Source organism: Gymnoscopelus braueri (genome assembly GCF_963280865.1).
Source record: "Gymnoscopelus braueri genome assembly, chromosome: 8".
Classification (NCBI taxonomy): Eukaryota; Metazoa; Chordata; class Actinopteri; order Myctophiformes; family Myctophidae; genus Gymnoscopelus; species Gymnoscopelus braueri.
In genome coordinates this window covers 12,571,487-12,586,937 of record NC_137609.1, presented here as the reverse complement: position 1 = coordinate 12,586,937, position 15,451 = coordinate 12,571,487, and the positions used below count along the sequence as shown (strand labels likewise).

The following is a 15,451-nucleotide window of genomic DNA, read 5'->3' as shown; positions in this document are numbered from 1 at the left end:
TGGATTGCAGCTTGTAAATTAACAGGAGGATTTTACTGTGTGGGGGCCGGGATCACTGTAATACCACAGAGTTTGTCGCTCACTGCACTAAACCTTTTTGCTCTTCTTCATCCCCGATGAAGTGGATCTGCTGCAGCTAATGCTATCACACAGTATGCCTTGGCTGTGCTCCTGTACGTTTACATTAGCTGGAGGAGGCTACACGAGGCCACATGGGAAGGTGAGATGCCTCCCATTGAGACCATCTTTCATTCAATCCGAGTCATTAGACCACAATACAGTTTTGAGGCTATTAAAAGGTTTTTGCTCTTCCCGAGTTCATTCTGCCATACATTATTATTCTGTTCTCAAGTGCCTCTTGCTCTGCATTCAACCTACTAGTCTAATAATTTCAGAATAGGTTGACCATTGGTCACATTCCAGTGTGTAATATGTGACCAAAAATAAAGCAGTTCCCCTGTTCAAACGTTTGACATTGTTATGCTTCAAGCTTCCTCAACTGTGTGGATGACAATTTAAGAATAGAAGAAAATAGAAAAGATAGAAAGATAAAGATAAGTACTTTGTCAGTTCAAATGTCTTTTGGCCTTGGGTTTATTCACAAGGTCATTATAGTCTAGTATAGTTGTAAGTAGCAGTACAACCTACAGTATACATACTGTATAACCAGATTTGCCTCCCTCTCCAAATGGTTGTGTACTGTTTTTCTAAATCGAGTATCCACAAAACACGAAGACATCATCATAACAGTTACTGCATTGGCCTTACTTGACATTTTTAAGACTTTTTTACCCTTTGGCCATGAGACCTTCCTAAAGTATGACCATAGACCAACACTTAGTTTTCATTTCAAATAACAGAAGTAATAGCTTTGTGCCAGACCCTTGGGGGGGTATAATAGTAGTCAATATGGTGACTGACTGACTGACTGACTGACTGACTCACTGACTCACTGACTCACTGACTCACTGACTCACTCACTGACTCACTCACTCACTCAATCACTTCCCATTGTTAAAACATGCATACTCTACAGTTTGGGGGCGGCAGTGGCTCAGGAGGTACAATGGCCGCTTGGCAACCGGAAGGTTCGATCCTGGGCTCCCCCAGAGTTGGGGGAGAGTGTCGAAGTGGCCTTGAGCAAGATGCTGAACCCCTAATTGCTCCCGATGAGCAGATTGGCGCCTTGCATGGTTTCCTCCGCCATCAGTGTATGAATGTGTGGGTGAATGGGTGAATGTAATTCAATGCACAATCATTGTAAAACGCCTTGGATAAAGGCGCATATAAATGCACCATTTATCATTTACCTTTTACACTTCTCTACTCTGAACAAAAAGTGATATGCAGGCATTTCATACATTCCAATCATTCATTCCATACTGAGGGAATAAGTCAGCTGGTTGTATTGTAATGTTACTGATCATGCTATGTATTTAGCATGACACATGCATGACATCACGCATGCTAAGAAGAATATTGATATACACACACATGCACGTATGCATACTGTAAACAGTAATGCAGCTTAAAGGGAAATACTTTATTTGACTGTTTCCGTGTAGAATGTGTGGACCGCCTTCTGTTTCAGTGTAAAGTTACACAATATAATAAAGTTTGTTAACTTAACCCTTTCTATCGGGGAACGCATCTGCATCATTTATTTTAGATTTCTTTGGCTATTTAAAAATAGCAGATATACAAGCTCAAACTGTTAGGAATTAGAAGACATTTGTAGAATCGTAGAATTTATAGAATTTGTAGAAACTTTTTTCACGTCAAGGACCCCCAAAATGATATGCATTTGGCCGCGGACCCCCATCTCAAAATATTTTGTTCCAGGGACCCCCAGAAGCAAATATTGGAGTTAAAAATGTTCACTTAAGAATATACATATTCAAAGATTTGCACACATTTTTACGATTTTCCGAAAAATAGCGAAAGAAATCTAAAATGGCACAGATGCGTTCCCGGATTGAAAGGATTAAATAAGATTGTGACTGTCTGACCCCCTAGGGTGGTCAACCGAGTGTCTTCAGGAGTGGGGACCGTTCATCCAGCTGGCCATCCCCAGCATGTTCATGCTGTGCCTGGAGTGGTGGTTGTATGAGATCGGAGGCTTCCTGGCCGGCATCATAAGTGAAACCGAGCTGGCCTCTCAGTCTGTTATTTATCAGTTTGCAGCTGTTGCTTATATGGTAACTCCAAGTATCCAATACAGTCATGATTATCCATGATGAGAGAAAATATGTCTGACAGTAGAAGTAGTACTGTGCATAAATGTTTTAGATATGTAGTATTTGAAGATGTGTGAAAGAGAATGTAATAATTGTGTTGTTACAGTACACAGTGGTGTAAAGTAATTAAGTACATTTACTCAAGTACTGTACTTAAGTACAATTTTGAGGTACTTTTACTTTACTGGAGTATTTCCAATTTTCAGTACTTTTACTTCTACTCCACTACATCTCAGAGGCAAATATTGTACTTTTACTCCACTACAATTATTTGAAAACTTTAGTTACTAGTTACTTTGTAGATTTTGATTATTATTACAAAACATACATTAATCACTTCAGCCCTATATACATTTCAGCCATTTGAAAATAGCCGATCTACAAGCTCACAATGTGTCTAGATGCAACGCATTGTGAGCTTGTAGATTGGCTATTTTCAAAAGATTTGTATACATTTTATACATTTGAAAACTTGAGAAATGGGACATTCTGCATAATGAGTACTTTCTACTTTTGGTACTTTAAGTACATTTTGATACCAATACTTTTGTACACACTCAAGTAAATTTTGAATTCCGGACTTTTAGTTGTAACAGAGTACTTACTTCTACATTGCAGTAGTGATACTTTTACTTAAGTAAAAAATGTGAGTATTATTTCCACCACTGACATTATGTCAGGAGGGGCTTGTTAGTTTTATTATTGACATAAAACATTTTTACCTCATCCTTTCCCACAGTTCCCACTTGGATTCTCTGTAGCGGCCAGCGTGCGTGTTGGGAATGCTCTTGGCGCTGGTAACATGGAGCAGGCCAAGCTGTCTGCCAAGGTCTCCTTCATCTGCACAAGTACGGACCACTGCATCAATGAAATGTGATTATGCACGACTGCAATACATCTACTTACGCAGGCCGTCAAAGCTCCTGTTCTGTGTGACGTCGTATCCATGAAAAAGACCATAACCACTTTAAACCTGGAGCCCAGGCTATTTTGGGCATGTCATGTTACCCTCCGTAAAACTATATCACAGATGACATCATCATCTTGCTCACTGGATGTAGTACCCACCCCGTTTCTCAAAGAGGTTTTAGACAGTGTTATTGGAGATATCCTAAGAATTGTAAACAGCTCTCTACTTTCAGGCGTCTTTCCAGACTCACTGAAAACGGCTGTAGTCAGGCCGCTACTCAAGAAACACAACCTTGATCCATTGGTGCTGGGTCATTATAGACCAATCTCAAATCTGCCATTTTTGGGCAAGGTCTTAGAAAAAACTATCTTTCATCAACTGGATGTGTTCCTACAGAACAATAAGGTTCATAACAAATTCCAATCTGGCTTCAGGAAAGGTCATAGTACAGAAACAGCACTTGTAAAAGTAATTAATGATCTTAGGGTGTCCGCTGACGACAAAAATGTATCTGTTCTCCTACTCCTTGACTTAACCGCTGCTTTTGATACGATTGATCACACAATTCTACTACAGCGTTTGGAGTACTGGATTGGTTTGTCAGGCACAGCCTTGTCTTGGTTTCACTCTTACCTAACAGGCAGAAGCTATTTTGTCAGTCTAGCTAACTTTGACTCAGACAAACACAACATCTGTTCTGGTATTCCACAGGGCTCAATTCTGGGACCCTTATTGTTCTCCCTGTATATACTACCGCTGGGAGAACTCATCGCCGATCACGGAGTGAACTTCCATTTCTATGCTGATGATACCCAGCTGTATCTTTCAGTAGCTCCAGACGACCCCTGCGCTCTAGACCCATTGTTGACCTGTCTGTCCAGTATAAAATGCTGGATGAGTGAGAACTTTCTTAAGCTAAATGAGGATAAAACAGAAGTTCTCATAATTGGTTCCAGTGAGCAGAGAGAATCAATAACAAGTAGACTTGGTAACCTGGCTGTAGAAAGTAACACCACAGTAAAGAACCTGGGGGTGATTATCGATTCTGAATTGAATTTCAATACACACATTAATCATGTCACCAAGATTGCTTTCTTTCATCTTAGAAATATTGCGCGAATTAGAGACTATCTGTCGTTAGACGATGCAAAAACGCTGATCCACGCTTTTGTTTTCTCTCGGCTTGATTACTGCAACGCACTCTACTCTGGCCTGCCAAAGAAAACAACTGACAGATTACAACTTGTTCAAAATGCGGCAGCCAGAATTTTAACTAAAACCAGGATGAGAGAACATATCACTCCAGTTCTAGCTTCACTACACTGGCTCCCGGTTGTTTTTAGGATTGATTTTAAAATTATTTTATTAGTTTATAAAGCTCTAAATGGTCTGGCACCCTCCTACCTCTCTGACTGCCTAGAGAGATATGTTCCAAACCGGGCCCTCAGGTCTTCAAGTGCTGACCTGCTCGAGGTGCCTACAATGACATATAAAAAATACGGTGAAGCAGCATTCTGCTTTTACGGACCGACAGTGTGGAATAAACTCCCATTACACTTAAGACAGGCAGCCTCTGTCGATAGCTTTAAAGCACAGCTCAAGACCTATTACTTCACTCTTGCTTTTAGCTGATTCTTTGGTTGATTTTTAATTCCTCACTGTATTCCCTATTTTAATGTTGTTCTATGCCTTTGCTTTTGCCTTTGCTTTTATTTTATTTTATTTTATTTTTGTTTGCTTTATTGTTAAATTGGTTCTAACTGTAATTGTATTCTTGCTATGTAAAGCACTTTGAGCTGCATTTCATGTCATGAAAGGTGCTATACAAATAAAGTTTATTATTATTATTATTATTATAATAGGTGAACATTTTAAACAATTTTCAAAATGAGCTCAAATAGAAATAGAAGATCTACAAGCTCAAAATGTTGTGAGCTCATGTGAGCTTGCAGATTGTCTATTTTCACTGCACGACACCATCATACAACATAGTATAAAGATGTTGGTTCAAGTTAAATTTATACTTTACCGTAAAACAGTGTAATTTGCCAAAAATATATAAATATTGTTTGATTGACTTCTTTATTGACAAAAATGCATATGCATATTGCATAAACATACAGTATGCATTTGTAAAAAATTAAATCAAAATGATAAAACACAAAGCAATAGCATATTTACATTGGGGGCCTTTGAGTTTTTGTGTTTAGCATCTTGTTTTGTCATAATTGAAAATACCTAACTTTTTGAAAGGGTCGTTTGACAAAGTACAAATTAGCCTTTAGTCTTTGGCCTGTTAATATGTAATATGTAATAAGTGCTGATGTGTAACCTGAACTTCTGCAAATGTCTTATTTTTGCTTATTACATCAAAATCCTATTGACAAAGGCTGTCCTCTAATTCGTTGTTTAGAGTGTCAGTTGTAAGTATTCTTCCATGCTTTGGCCATCATTACTAATGTACTGTATGTATTTCTTTGCCCCTATTCAGTTATAGTCTCATGTTGTGTCGGGACCATTCTTGGAGTCTCTAAAGACGTTGCAGGATATATTTTCACCCCAGAGCAGTGAGTACACTCTTACGTTGGTGTCTCTTTGCCACTTAACCCCTAATATACTGTAGACTCCATATTTGGGCATGCCTGACACAAAACTCTGTATATAGGAGTAAAATAAATAAACAGACAGACAGGTACAATGAGTACTCTGACTGACTACGGGTATTGCATAAATGGGTGGGGTATGCATTTCCAACTTGCTCATTGCCGACTTGCATTGTTACCAAGTAGGCTTAGTTACTATGATAATTGGTACTGCACTACTACTGCAGCAGTACTCTGACAGCGGGTACAACGGTTACTGCATAATGTGTTCCCAGTGGGCATTACCCTAATAAAAATAGCTAAACATTTTCTTGGCCAGAAATTATATTTGTCTTGTAGATTTTCCTCCAATTCTCGAAGATTATCCCATACAACAATATATTATGTATATATTTTTTAAATGTACTCGTGAAATGTTCTGTGGACGTTTACAGGCAGATGCAGGCCGTGCAAGCCGCACGTAGTCATGCTTCCATAATACCATTATGCAATATATTTTAACCTCAAAAGGTAGTAAACATTAACAGTAAACGTGTGCCGGTCATTTGGCTTCAGTCAGGTTTTACTCCTTTTCAGTTGTACAAACTCATCCTAGGCAGACCAAGTGTGACACTTTGAACATATACATTAGTGTTATATTTTCACTTTTGCATTTTCACTGCAAAGTTTACAATCATTACCAGCGAAAAAAACTAATATGGTACATCAAATACAGTTTATAACACATTTTTATGTTGTCTAATAGTGTTAGTGCATCTATCAATAGCTTAGTCAATCACCCGTAGAAAATAAAAACACTGCTCCATTTAGTATGTTACTGTAGTTGGGGGGGCTACCCAGTTTGTATCACTGACTGGGCCTTTAGTTTCTGCTGGAAAAATATTTTAACTATATTTTAGCTATATTTTAGCTATATTTTTCCCTTTCAGTGTATTTTCTCTCACGTTTTCTAAAACATATGTTTGTCCAATGTGTATATATTTTAAAACGGACAATGTTAATGTCTTTCTTTTCTTTCAGAGATGTTGTTACGAGGGTTGCTGATGTCCTGATAATGTATGGTTTTATCCATCTGTCTGATGCCATTTCGGTGAGGGATATACCCATTTTAAAATGTCTTCTTTTAGTTCTAGCTCTGGTCATGTACAGGGTTCAATTTGCTGGGTGGGTTTGGGGGGAATCCATGTCTCTGCTTTTGATAACCCCCCCCCCAGTAGGAAATGTAGACTGTCTGAGATATATATTTATGTTTGACAATATCACAATTTAACACTTTAACTTATTAATGGTTGTAAACCACATTGACCCTGGCATCCTTATTTTGGGCAAATTTCCAAAATATGGACATAGATTTTGTCAAAGATTATATTCCTTTCCCGAGATCCACATGATTAGATGATGACATGGTTTTTATGTATAACATGTATATATAGATTGGCATTTGGATTCATGTGTATTAAATCTTCACAGGCTGTGGCTGGAGGGGTTGTTAGAGGAGCAGGGAAACAGATTGTCGGTGCACTGTGTAACCTCATCGGTTTCTACTTCATCGGCTTCCCCATTGGAGTGGCCCTAATGTTCCCTGTCAAAATGGGCATTGTAGGTGAGGAGAGATGAACAGTGTATAATGGCAGAGGTCCAATAAGTCACTGGTTCTCAAGGTGGGGTCTGGGTTTTGTTTTATACTTTATTGAGTCAAAACATGTTTAGACAATAAATCATTAAGTTCATTTTTTCAAAAAATAATTTCTACATGTTTTACGTTCCTGTTGTTAACCAATCTGGGAACCCAGAGCCAGTGAGAATGAAAAACAGCGCCCTCTGCTGTTTGTACTATCTCTCACTGGCTCTGGGACAATGACAACGTAGCACACATGCGCAAAGGAAACTGGGGTTTTGGTCTGCCTTCAGCTTTCACTTCCGGTGGTGCCACTATGTTTTCATTCCCACTAACAATATTTCTACACGGAACACTAACACCACTTCTCCCAGAGAACATGGATCGTTTTGGTTATAAGCCCACTTGTTTCTATGATGAAAGAGTAAGTTAAAATGTGAATATCTTTCCGTGGTTTTGTCTGCTCCGCGGACGCTATTGTTAAATTAGTTTGGGTTTGTTTCGAGGGGAAAGATCGACGGACATGTGAATCCCGCCCACTACATTTGATTGGGTAAAGCGCGGCCTGCTTCCTGATCTGAAGGCACGCCCACTTGTAGCCCCCACTTGTAGTGCGTACATGTTATGACGAGCCTTCACGACAGATTCCAACGCAGAGCAGAATCTGTTCTTGAGAGATTAGTTGTTAACAGACATATCAACCCTTTTTGTAAAAACCCTTCACCAATACATAGAAAGGGGATAAACTAAATTAAATAATTTCATTCATGTATCTGTATATATATCCTTTATGAGGGATAGTAAGCAAATACATACTTAATACAAAAAACAAAAAATAAAGCGTGGGGGGGGTATCTACAAGCTTGAGCTGTTATATTCAATGTTATGTTGACAAATGTTGACATATACAGTATGTTTGAGAACTCGACACTTTGCTTGACACTTGTTGAAAGGGTTGTGCTTATAAACTAGCCATAACTGTGGTGGTTCTCAACTGATTTCCTGTGGACCCTGTTACTACTGGAACTAGTAAAAGTTGAATCAGTCTGGTTTAGATAGATGGGTAGATGGATTGCACTTGATTGATTGCGCAGGGGGGGAAGGTGAACAGGTCACTGTCCAGTCGATATATCTGATCAGTACTCATTTTCATGTCAGTTATTATCCACGGTCGTAGAAACAGAGACAGTAGTGAGTACAGCTGTGTTTGTAGAGAGTGCACATACTGAAAGAGTCACTGTGCTAGAGCCAATTATTGTGTCCTTATTGGTATACCCTATCTGTTACAGGGCTGTGGTTGGGGCTTTTCACCGCTGTCACATTGCTGTCCATATTTTTAACAGTTTACCTATGTAAACTGGACTGGAAAAAGGCCACTGCAGAGGTAGGTGCCTGGCCTACACCTATGGTATTCCCTGTTCATGGATGAATGTCATGACTCATAGATTTGATTTTCATTAACATTACATTTTATTTATTTTATTTAAAATGTTATCATTACAGTACAACCTACAATACATATTACATCTTAATGTGGGAAGCATTTTCTGTTCTGATGATAAACTGAATATTAAAACGGTCAACTTACTTGGATGAGATGCTTTTGGACTGACATTTTGACGTACTTTACATATTGTAATTAGGCATTGGAGAGAGCAGGGGTCCCAATCGCAGAGGGGAAAGAGATGTTTGGGATTGGAAATAAAAGTAAGTCAACTCCATTTTCCTATTCCTGACACATCTCTGCACAAACTTTAGATTTTTGTGGAATTGTTTTGAAATGTTCCTCACAGTTCACAATAAAATAAGCTTCCATCAGGATTAATGTACCACTTCTGATAGCTAAACCAGCACCCACCCTTAAGGAACGTTTGAGTTATCAAACTAAGCTCAGATCAACAGCGGTCAACCCCAAATAATGACCTCTCGACACTGGGAAGCTTCACTCTCGTGACACCTTTTTGTTCCCCATCTCTGCATCTCCCTCAATCAGGGCATTCTATCATACCCCTGGAAGAGATGTTGGCCGCCCGTGGTTCTCTGACCTCTCAGAAGGCGGACATGGTATCGGGAGCGTTTGATTCGGGTCAGGGCGAGGGCGTGGCAGCTGCCACTACAGTGAGGGTGGCTCTGTCATGCAGACAGCTGGTGGTACGGCGTGGCCTGACTCTCGTGGTCATGCTCCTCGTCCTCGCTGCTGGCGTCTTTGTCAGTGAGCTGGTCACTCGGTTTCTTCAGTGAGGGACCACACAGCGACACATTGCTGATGTTCCAACAGACAGTTGTTCAAGTCCTACACTGAATAACGGAAATATTTATTTCATAGCGGTGTTAGAAAATATATAAATAAACTGCATATATACTGCATATATACTATAAACTATACATATATATATTTATATATATTTATTTTAGATAGGCCTATGTGTTTTGGTGTTTTGTGTGCCTTTTATTTTATTTTATGAAACATAATATATTTCCATTATTGAACTATGTCTGTATGGCCATTTTAAGTGTTACTGAACTTCAGGAAGCCCTTAATGCCAGGAGTCATTGAGCAATGCTGTGACCAGAGTGGGAATTTAACACCAGCCAACAGCCAATAGCTGTGGCTGGTCGGGGTACTCTGCCAGCCACCTTGCCAGGTAACTAGCCAGCATAAACAGACCTATTCTATTCACAAAATCCTATTTTGGCCGGTAGATTGATGCAATTGGCTGGGGATTTGGGGAATCTATTGGCCACTGTGGCTGCTGGACAATAATGGTACTTCCTTGCTCTGAGTGTGACTCAGGGGAGCATGTTATGAATATTAAGTGTTATGAAATGCTTTACACAAATACATCGCAAAAACTATATAAACGTATCAGAGAATGATCAGAGGTTTTGATACCTTGAGCATAAATCATATCTTAACCACTTAAACCTATGTAAACTGGTCGTGGTCCCCTGGGCCTAGGGCATACTATGTAGGTCAGCCCCTTCCCCCCCCCCCTAATACCAAATCTCTTTGCTGAAAATAGCCAATCTACAAGCTCACAACGTTTGCTGAGTGTTTGCACCAGAATAGGAACGCTAGGGATGTGGTTAAGCTGCTGTCATGGCATCAGTGTGTATTTGCACCTGTACTGTAAGATTATCATTCATGCAAACCTGTCTGTTCTTTGCTTTATTATGCACTCCTTTGATTTGGACACAAATGTGATGATAATGAAGGTGCTGGCTGGCCTTAAAACATACAATATACACTTACCAGCCTAATGCCAACCTACACAGCAAAATCCTTCTGTTAATTTAATTCTGAGAGAAATGGTCCATTTACATTCTCAAAATTAAATTAACACTGAACATTTGGCTGTGTACGGTTATATTACCCCGCTAAAAAGTGTCCTCATAATTCGGCATGTTGGTTGAATGAAGAAATTTCAAGCTGAGCACATCAATTATCTCTTTCTGCTCTTAGCAGGAACGGATAACTAGCCTGTCAGCTCACACTTTATAATCACAGCCTAACAGTACACTCAGCTAATGAGTTCTTTGTGTTAACAGCATAAAATTAGACCTTCTATTAACGCCTGAGGTCCATAATTTGGAGATGAGGTAATACCAAGCACAGCTTCCATTAAAGCCGATTGTTGCTGATATAATAGATAAAACCTTTCCTGGTCTGTCTGAGACCCTTTGTTTGGTGGCACGACAAACACAGACATCTGGTTGGTCTGATATCATTCGTGATTGCCATAAACATGATTTACAGTTTAACCACATGAACCTTACCCCCCCCCCTTCTATTCTGAGCATGTCATTATAGGCAATCATTGAGAAAAAGATAGAATTCTGTGAAAATAAGTGAACATTCCGCAAAAATTGCTGATCTGCAAGCTCAATGACACATTGTGAGCTTATAAGTGTCTATTTTCACTATTTGACATACAAAGAAGTATACAGGGTTTAAGAGGTTAAAGAAATCATCATGGACAGGCCTCCCAAATGCTGTGGAACAAAGTTAACCTATGAGGGAGGCAACAATTTACAGTGTACAGAGCATTGTAGGAGAAGAAAACTAAATAGATTTGCTGTTAGTGTGACAGCTTCCTGAAGACTTTATGAATTGTGTAAACTATCTACTCCTCTGTGCACAGCTGGGCTCACAGTGTGGGATTTGTAATATGTCCAAGCTGGTCCCCTTTGCAATTCATATTATTAGCTGCAGTGCTGGTGTTCACACATGGTAAGGTAAAACATGGACTTGTTTGAATATTATGTCTACAGTGGGAAAAGTACTAAATACTTTTACTTAAGTAAAAGTATCAATATTGCAATGTAGAAATACTCTATTACAAGTAAAAGTCCGGAATTAAGCATTTACTTGAGTAAAAGCACAAAAGTGTTGGTATCAAAATGTACTTAAAGTACCAAAAGTCGAAAGTATACTCAAAATCTTTTGAAAATAGTCGATCTACAAGCTCACAATGCGTCGCATCGTGACGTGTCATCCTAAAACCTATACCACTTGTGCACGGACGCGCTGTGATTGGCCAGTAGCCACTTTGAGTGGCAGTTGGGGCAAACGCTCTCACCAAAACATGATTTACAATTCTGTCCCTATCGGTACATAACTCGAACGGCGAACTTCCCAACGTTCGGCACGGCAACTCACTCACTCGCTTTAGCTCGCTCGGTGGTGCCTCACGTGGCTCAAGTTCGCTTGACACGGTGCGCCTCCGTCGACTATACGGGCAAAAAAAATAGCCCGCAGTTGTTGTAGGCAGAGGCACTTCCACGTTGGCCACAGAAGGGGGGCGTGGTTATAGCACAAGTTGTATAGGCTTTAGTATGTCGCTATCGTGACGCATTGTGAGCTTGTAGATCGGCTATCTTCAAATGGCCAAAATGTATATAGGGCTGAAGTGGTTAATGTATGTTTTGTAATAATAATCTAAATCCACAAAGTAACCAAAGTTTTTTAAATACTTGTAGTGGAGTAAAAGTACAATATTTGCCTCTGAGATGTAGTGGAGTAGAAGTAAAAGTACTGAAAATTGGAAATACTTCGGTAAAGTGGAATAAAATTGTACTTAAGACAGAGACAGACTGTTTTATGGCCGCTGCGTTCGATACTATCGATCATGGAATACTCCTGAATAGACTTGAAACCCGGATTGGCCTCTCAGGACCCACACTGAACTGGTTCCGTACCTACCTCACAGGCCGGAACTATTCTGTGAGTCTCTGGGATTATGTCTCAGAGAAGCGAAGTTCCCTATTTGGTGTCCCCCAGGGCTCGATCCTCGGTCCATTGTTGTTCTCCCTTTACATGCTCCCACTTGGAGAAATTATCCGTAGCCATGGTACCCATTTCCATAGCTATGCTGATGATACCCAGCTGTATCTATCTGTAGACCCAGACAGCAGTGACTCACTTCATCCTCTGCTAAACTGCCTCTCCAGCATCGAGCAGTGGATGAACAGCAATTTCCTTAAATTAATTCAAGGTAAAACTGAATTCCTTATCATTGGTACAGACGCTCAAAGGCTTGCAATAATGAATAAACTCTAAATAAATATTTATCTAATATAAATACTCTAAATTTGTCCTCACAGGTGAAACCAACTGTGAAAAACCTGGGTGTTATCCTTGACCTCGATTTTGGAAAGCACATTAGCAATGTCACTAAAATAGCCTTTTATTATCTGAGAAACATTGCAAGAGCCTGCTGTTATTATTATTAATTTATTTTACCCAATTTTTTCCCTTTTTTCTTCTCCTCGCAGAATCTGACTCATGCCTTTGTATTATCAAGATTAGATTACTGTAACGTACTTTACACAGGCTTGCCTAAGAAAACTACTGAGCGGCTGCAACTCATTCAAAATGCAGCGGCCAGAATCCTAACCAACACCCAGGAAAAGGGACCACATTACCCCTGTACTTGCATCCTTGCACTGGATCCCTGTGAAGTTTAGGATAGATTTTAAAGTTATTTTACTTGTTTTTAAATCCTTGGTTTTTAGCCTGGCCTGGTGACCAGGCTAAAAACCAGAGGTGAAATGGTCTAGCATCTTCCTATTTGTCAGATTGCCTGCAGAAGTATGTCCCAAGCCGCCCCCTCAGGTCACTCGGTTCTGGACTGCTGACGGAGCTATTTGCAAATGGCAAGAGGCATGGTGATGCTGCCTTTGATAGCTATGCACAGAGGATTTGGAAGTTACTCCCCCTGCATATCAGACAGGCAACCTCAGTTGATGGCTTTAAGGGGCAGCTAAAAAAAACACTTCTATGACCTTGCTTTTAACTGATCTCCTTTTAACTATTTTTTTTCCTCCACCTTTTAATTTCACCCTTTTAATTTCACTCTTGACTAGATTTTAACTTATTGCTTTGTTTAACTTGTGTTTTTTAACTTGAATGTAAAGCACGTTGAACTACATTTATGCCTGAAAGGTGCTCTATAAATAAAGTTTATTATTATTATTATTATTATCATTGTGGGATCGCGTCAGCGTGACATCACAATATGTAATATAAATAGGTAAGACAGAATTAATCAGGAACAGTACTTTCTAGTGTGATACTATCAACATTCAACCTTAGCGATCCCACACTGTTTCTTCAGGAACAGTACTTTCTAGTTATTATTATTATTCCCAAACGTTAGCACCAGATTAGGGATGCTATTAGGGTTCAGGTGAGTGTAGCTGGGTAGCTGAACAAAAACTACATCCCTACATTTTCAGCTTAAAATAGCACAAGAAATCAGTTTTAAGTGCAGTTTGTCCATCAGATCAAAGATAGAATTCTCCATGTATGTAGCTTTCACACAACTGTGTTTTATTCAATCACTTAATGACACAACATGTCAACATTACCAACCCCATTAGGCACAAAACTCTTATGTACAGTAGCTGTCTATTTTTACTAAGTAACTTGTAGCATAGCTATAGCTACTTAATTTGAAAGAGTTTTAGTCTGTAACACAATACTGCTAGAGTATCTAATAGCTTCGCTACTGTAGCTACATTTTTTAAGTTCTTGAGAATTGGGACAAAACCTTACATTTTATTTAAAAAAAGAAAATACTCTTCAATTATGCCAGGAAAAGAAAGTGTTGACTATTAAACCATATATGTGCTAACCTCCCACTGTTTTTTATTTAGTTGTCAACTCTATGTCGATGTCAACTCTGGCAAAATGTCATACAGCACAGTCATAGTGAGTAGACAATTTATTTGTTCAACGTTGCTCAGAGTTCTCTTAATGCTAATAAAATTACACACTTTAAACCATAATCTTTATTTAGTTTAGATTTAGAAGGACATACGGAGTTGGCATGTTATGGTTGAGACACATCTGATAGAAATATCATTTAATGCAATTATCAAAAAATAGAAAGCTTACAATAGCTTTAGCAGCTTTACTGCCTTTTTTAAAACCAGGAAGTGAGACATGGGTATAGCTAAGCCTGTTTGTGCCTGATTAAATTATGTTTTTGTAGAAATGATAAATCTGACTGAGTTGACAAGGATCTTGGACACAACTTTAAAGAGGTGGTGCCATGGTTTTGCACTTGTTCTGTTTTTCATGTGTCTATGAGGTTGATAGAACTTCATTAAGCCCCCTGGTGGTGTTTTTATGGTGTTTTATGTCTTCTCTGACTATTTTGAGTTTCTTCCTGGAGGCTGAAACCTTGAGGGTCAAAGGTGCCAATAGAAAAACAGCCCTTTAGTGACATAGTAAAAATATACCCTCCCCCTCATTATCATAACACAACAGGTGTGGGCATGAGGAGGAGGAGGGACTAGGACAGCTGGGTGGTGCTAAGGTGGTGGAAGAGGTGCTAATGTGAGAACCAGGTATACTTAATGAACTGGAGGCGTGTCCACATAAAAACATAATTTTAACAATTTCTGTAATCTTTTTTGAAAAAAATATTCCTCCTAGTATAACCATAATAGAGCGTCGCAGTTCCCGCCCACTTCCTGTTTTTTTTGGTGCCGGAAGAAAAAACTCAATGCATTTTTCCATTGACATTTCCAAAAATATTTATATCTATTAATTTAAGCCTCGAATCAAGCCATCACG

The 15,451-nt window shown here is 39.2% G+C and overlaps 1 protein-coding gene across 1 annotated transcript in view; it reads left to right on the top strand.

Annotated features, from left to right (window-relative positions):
• LOC308090686 (multidrug and toxin extrusion protein 1-like) overlaps positions 1-9,609 on the top strand; it is a gene marked incomplete at its 3' end in the record, with an annotated part of 18,446 nt that extends 8,837 nt beyond the window's left edge. The window contains exons 8-14 of the mRNA XM_080435951.1: positions 123-220; positions 2,017-2,198; positions 2,977-3,085; positions 5,639-5,714; positions 6,771-6,840; positions 7,221-7,353; positions 9,362-9,609. Of these exons, the coding sequence (XP_080292077.1) occupies positions 123-220; positions 2,017-2,198; positions 2,977-3,085; positions 5,639-5,714; positions 6,771-6,840; positions 7,221-7,353; positions 9,362-9,609 (916 nt within the window). The remainder of the gene's footprint in view (positions 1-122; positions 221-2,016; positions 2,199-2,976; positions 3,086-5,638; positions 5,715-6,770; positions 6,841-7,220; positions 7,354-9,361) is intronic.
• Positions 9,610-15,451: the final 5,842 nt, after the last annotated feature.